Source organism: Lynx rufus, unplaced genomic scaffold, assembly GCF_022079265.1.
Source record: "Lynx rufus isolate CCGP_SWC_20201006 ecotype Redwood Valley unplaced genomic scaffold, mLynRuf1.p SCAF_11, whole genome shotgun sequence".
NCBI lineage: Eukaryota > Metazoa > Chordata > Mammalia > Carnivora > Felidae > Lynx > Lynx rufus.
Genome location: NW_025814825.1, coordinates 40,430,582 through 40,436,014, shown reverse-complemented (window position 1 = coordinate 40,436,014; position 5,433 = coordinate 40,430,582). Strand labels below are relative to the sequence as shown.

Below are 5,433 nucleotides of genomic sequence, written 5' to 3'. Positions count from 1 at the left end.
ATGTGCAGAGTGAAACTGGAGGAAGGTGAAGATGGCGGCGGCCAGGGCGCGGGTCCTGGGAGTCCGATGGCTGCAAAGGGCAGCCCGGACCGTGGTGCCGTTGGGTGCACGGACAGGTTCGCCAAAACGGGCGAGGCCTCAATGTGGGAAGGGGATGCCTGAGGTTTGGTGTGTCGAGAGTTGGGGGGGGTGGGTATCGCGGATACTGCAGTGGCCGTGTCCGGCGAGGGGGCGGAGGTATATCCACAGAGAAAGGGGTCAAGTCTCACCTGGTCCTTTGAAGCCCGGGCCGCCGCAGCCTCCTCAGCTTGAAGCCTTCGGGGCGGCAGGAGGGACCAGGTCTTTTCTGACCCGCCCCTTTCTGCTCTCCAGCTTCGCACATTACCAAGGACATGCTCCCGGGGCCCTATCCCAAGACCCCAGAAGAACGGGCCGCCGCCGCCAAGAAGTATAATATGCGAGTAGAAGACTACCAACCGTACCCTGATGATGGCATGGGGTGAGATGCAGAGTCTGCTGGCAGCCGGGTAGTGATGGGAGATGGCCAGCTCCGTTGCGTGGCTCCACTCTGACCATTTTCCCTGAACCTTCTCGTGATCCCTCAGAGTCAGTGGTGTGGGTGCTTTTCTCGGTGGAGGGAGGTGGGAGGTGATGGGTGAGCAGCTGCAGCCTAGAGGACTTCAATTTTCTCCTTGGCTCAGGCTGTTTCCTCAAATGAGGAAGCCGGGATTTTAATAGCTCCCTCGAGGACCCCTGAATAGCAGGAACTTTCCTTGGCTTCATCCAGAGCGCAAGGTTTCATTTAGATTGAGCATCTGCTGGGCTCAGGTGCTGTCATGCAGACACGTGATCAGGCTGGAGCTGGACTCCTGTCTTGAGAGCCGTATTTGTAGATGGAGTACTCTATATTCGTGTGTATATCTTTCTTGTAAAAAATACCTTTGCTATTAGGGCTGTGGAAATTGTAGTCACTGTCAAGCGGATTAAGCAGCCAACTCCCCTACGCCAATCCACCCCCCCCCCTTTAAATAACATCCCCATGGTTAATTATCTGGAGCGATTACCATCACCCTCATTTTCTTTCCTAGCATCGCTCTTTCAATAGTGGTTTTAGCAGCTCCTATTCTTCTTCTTGTTTTCCAATCATTTTCTGTGACACATGACTAGTTGTCATCATTTCCTATGCCTCTTATTTTGTTGCGGACAAGAGTAGCATTGGTAGCAGTCTGTATAAGCTGAAACTGGATTTGTTGGGGGAAAACCCAGCTTAGCAGGAAATCCCATGAGGTGTTTGAGACATGGAGATGTATGCTAACTTGGTGGTTGGGAGCACAGTTGCCATGAAGAGAAAGCTTTTCTAATCTGAACCCCTTTTGTTTGTATTCCAATTAGCTGGGTGACCTTGGGTTCAGACTAAACTACAGTTTTATTTTCTGTCTAATGAGGGAATCAGAGTGATTGATTGCTAAATTCCCTTCCAGCTCTGACATTATAACATTGCATGACTTTTTGTTGTTTTTGAAAGAGGGGGACAAGCATATATGTTATAATGTTGCAGAGTTTGACATAGGGGTGTCTGGGTGGCTCAGTCGTTGAGTCTGACTCTTGGTTTCTGCTCAGATCATGATCTCACGGTTTGTGGGTTCAAGCCCACACTGGGATGGGGGAGGAGGGGGAATTTGGCTTGGGATATTCTCTCCCTCCCTCCCTCTCTCTCTGCCTCTCCTTCACTTGTGCACTCTCAAATAAATAAACTTTAAAAAGGTAAAACCAGAGTTTGACATGAAGTTTTACTTACACTTTGGACTTTTGTGGTTAGTTCTGTGCTTAGTGACTATAAATTGAGATACTGATTTGAAAGTGGTTTCCTCTGTCCTTAGGTGAAGCAATTTTTTCTGTCACTTGGGTTCTTATCTCTAACATGAGGGGACTTTGAGTTTTCTGAGTGAGGCTGCTCAGAGCCCCTTCCAGAAGTTTTTCTGTCTCTCCAGATATGGGGACTACCCAAAGCTCCCTGACCGCTCACAGCAGGAGAGGGATCCATGGTATGACTGGGACCACCAAGACCTGAGGTTGAACTGGGGTGAGCCGGTGAGAAATCCATATCCCATTTGACCTTCCTTCCTTCTCCCTAAATCTTCCGGAGGATTCTTTCTTTAGTCTAAATGGCACTTTGCTGTCTAAATAACATTAAGGCTTTCTGCCCAAGGAAGCAAGGTCCAGTGATCTGAGATCTGAGGTTCCATGTGTGGTACATGGAATGGGACTTCTGGAAATAATCAGAACTATGTACTTTGAAAATTGTGAACTTCCATGATTGAGCTGTCTTTAGTCAGCAGAACCTAGAGCTAAGCCAGCACCTAGTCCTATATGCTAGAGTAGCTCACACTTGATTCTCAGAGTATTGTCCTGAGGCAATAGAATGCTTTTATTGAACTTTATATCAGGCTCTGATCACCCTTTTGCAGACTGCCTGCCATTTGCAGGAAGAGCAGTATGTGGTATTTATCTGCTTTTCTGCCTCAGATGCACTGGGACCTTGACATGTATATCAGGAACCGTGTGGACACATCCCCTACACCTGTTTCCTGGAATCTCATGTGTAAGCACCTCTTCGGCTTCGTGGCCTTCATGCTGTTCATGTTTTGGGTTGGGGAGACTTACCCCACCTACCAGCCTGTGGTGAGTATCTGAGAAGTGTCCCCGTAGGCACATTTGCTTAGCCCTGTTTCCTGAGGGAGTGAAGTCTGTAGAGTAGGGATCCAGCCAAGACCAAGCCTGTCTTCCTGGTAAGGCCTGTGGAGGGCCTGACTCATTGGCCTGGCACCAGAGTCAGAGCACTGCTCCATGCACACATCTTGGATCAGCCTAAGAGAGAAGAAACGGTTTAGGACTAGGTGAGGAATGAGAATGGGGAAGTCAACTTGTCTTCTATAAATGTTTATTTTGAGAGAGCAACGAATAAATTTCTTTATTTATATTGAGGGAGGGATAGAGAGAGAGGAGGGAGGGAATCCCAAGCAGGCTCTGTGCTGCCCAACCGACACAGGGCTCGATCTCACAAACCATGAGATCATGACGTGAGCCAAAACCAAGAGTCAGACACTCAATTGACTGAGCCACCCAGGCGCCTCTCAACTAGTCTTCTAGAGTTGCCATTTGGGGGCTGTACTCACTAATTATGTTTTAGCAAGTGATCTTTCAAGGTAGAGTCAAGGAATCTAGAGCTGAAACCTATCTTCTGCTGGAGGCATGAAGGGCAGTTCCCTTAGGGTACTGGAAGCAATTAAATATTTACTACAAGCATGGACCATTTTATTTTGGAGAGTGTAAAGGACACAGAAAATATGCTGTCTAGCTTTATGGGAGTTTAATTTGGATAAGCAAATGGTGAGCAACATTTGAACAGAGATATAGGAATTTGGCAGTTTTAGTGTATATATGTAAATAGTGAATGTGTGAAGACGTGTGAGATGCTGTTAAAAAGAAGGATGGTGCTAAATACTAAAAATATGTATAGACTTTGGATGGTGGGGAGAAGTTGGAGAGAACATTTGGGGCAGGACAAAATAGAATGAAGAGGAGAGTGAGTTAGCTGGAATGGAATAGGCATATAAAATATTCCTAGAATAACCAGCTGTATTGGTTACTTAGAGAGCTAAAAATTCAGATTCCTGGAGAGCCTAATTCAGTAGCTCCATGGTGGGGTTCTAAAATCAATATTTAACAAGTTCCCAGGTTATTCTGATGATTTCAGAAATTAGGTATGGAAATTGCCATGTTAAAAAAATATCGTGAGGCGAGCTGATCAGTTAGGTTGGGATGCTTTTATTGCATGGCTAGGGATTTGGGCTTTGTGGCATAGTAAGACATCAGTGGCATTAATAGTAAGACTAGTGGCATAGTAAGACATTAATTCAACAAATATTTATGAAGACCCTACTATGTTCCACATACAGATTGGGCTAGGGGTTGGGGACCCAGTGATGACCTGGACTTCCTCTAGTCAGCACCGAACTGTGTTGGGTTTTTGAACAGAAAAATGACATGATCTAATGAAGGCTAGGAGTTTAGGATGATTGATCTGGGAGTAGTCTACAGGGTAGATTGTCCGGGAAGGAACTGAAAGCAGGAAGACTGTCGTGTTTGCAGTTGGCTGCTCGGTGCTACCTCTGCAGAGATCATCGATGTCCTGATGGTAGCTGGCGTGTCTGTGTGCACTGACACGAGCCTTCCTACCAAGCCCCAGGGGCTCCAGGCTGGAGAGTGCACGTAGGGCTGGTGTGAGCACTAACTTCTCTTCAGGAGAGCAAGAAACACAGTGTGGCTCTTCCATTTTTCAGTTCTGTAAGCACATCACCCTTTTCTCCTCCCCTTGAGCTGTGTTCCCTGACAGCTGTTTGTTGGTAAAGCCAGCAGCCCCTAAAGCACGTCCCAGCCGTGTCTCCTCTGTGCTTTCCCCCACCGCTGCTCCTGCACGCCTCATTTGCTAGGCCACTTTAGTGGTGGAACCATTAGAGGCTGAGTGACTTAAAGGAGATTGAGTCTGTCTCGACCCCAGGAGAGAGTGGGATGGATGGATGCATCGTCTCATTTAGAAAGCACTCTCCCTTCCTCCCTCCTTCCTTTTCTCTCTCTCCCTCTCTCTCCCCCGACACACTCTCACTCTCTCTCTCTCTCTCTCTCTCACACACACACACACACAGTGTAGGCACCACCTCTTTTACAATCTAGGCTTTCTGTCTGCCTTGGGCTGAGTAGGGAAGAGGAGCAGTGTTCCTGCTGTTCTAGCCCAGCTGGCTCCGACCAGAGGCCACCTCATACCCATTTACCATGTGTGATTGTTAACTCAGAGTGGGGTGTAGCCAGGTATTGGCTGGATGTATGCTATCTTGCTGACCTGTGTTTTTTCCTCAGGGGCCAAAGCAGTATCCTTACAACAATCTGTACCTGGAAAGAGGCGGCGATCCCACCAAAGAGCCTGAGCCGGTGGTTCATTATGAGATCTGAGACGGCTTCATCGGCTTTGTGTCCCCTGACTTCCTCATTTCTAGAGATTTAACCTTAATGAAATCCCTAATAAAACGAAGTGCTGTGGTATCTGTGCCTCATTTCCCCAGGAATAGCCACTGCCGTGAGGACCTCATCCTTTTCCTTTCCTTTTTTTCTGCCTGCTATCTGTTCCCACCCCCTACCCACTCTGAGATTAGAAAGATGGGAGGGTAGGGGGAGTTAAGCACAAGAAAATGGTACTTTGTTAATTTTGCTGGGGCTGTGAAGGTATTTGAGGGTTTCAGTTGTGCAGTAGGTGGTAAGGGTAGCTTCTTTGCCCATTTACAGGGTTGAAGAAAAAGGAAGATATGTTCCTGACTTCCCAAGTTGGAATAAGATATATTTTCCATAAGAAACCTTTTTATAGCGGTTAGGGTTTTT

General features: G+C 47.4%; 1 protein-coding gene across 1 annotated transcript; it reads left to right on the top strand.

Moving 5' to 3' along the window:
• NDUFB8 (NADH:ubiquinone oxidoreductase subunit B8) lies at positions 1-5,100 on the top strand. Its single transcript, XM_047073311.1, has 5 exons — positions 1-116; positions 373-499; positions 1,992-2,091; positions 2,527-2,682; positions 4,918-5,100. Exons 1-5 carry the CDS (start codon positions 32-34, stop codon positions 5,008-5,010), a joined length of 561 nt encoding a protein of 186 aa, XP_046929267.1. The 5' UTR covers positions 1-31; the 3' UTR covers positions 5,011-5,100.
• The last annotated feature ends 333 nt before the right edge of the window (positions 5,101-5,433 follow it).

What these genes read in the sequence shown, in the direction of transcription:
- NDUFB8 (XM_047073311.1), top strand. Translation starts at nt 32, where the DNA reads ATGGCGGCGGCCAGGGCGCGGGTCCTGGGAGTCCGATGGCTGCAAAGG. An exon ending in GGTTGAACTGGGGTGAGCCG is followed by an intron (nt 2,092 to 2,526) that starts GTGAGAAATCCA and finishes TTTCTGCCTCAG; the next exon opens with ATGCACTGGGACCTTGACAT. An exon ending in ACCCCACCTACCAGCCTGTG is followed by an intron (nt 2,683 to 4,917) that starts GTGAGTATCTGA and finishes TTTTTTCCTCAG; the next exon opens with GGGCCAAAGCAGTATCCTTA.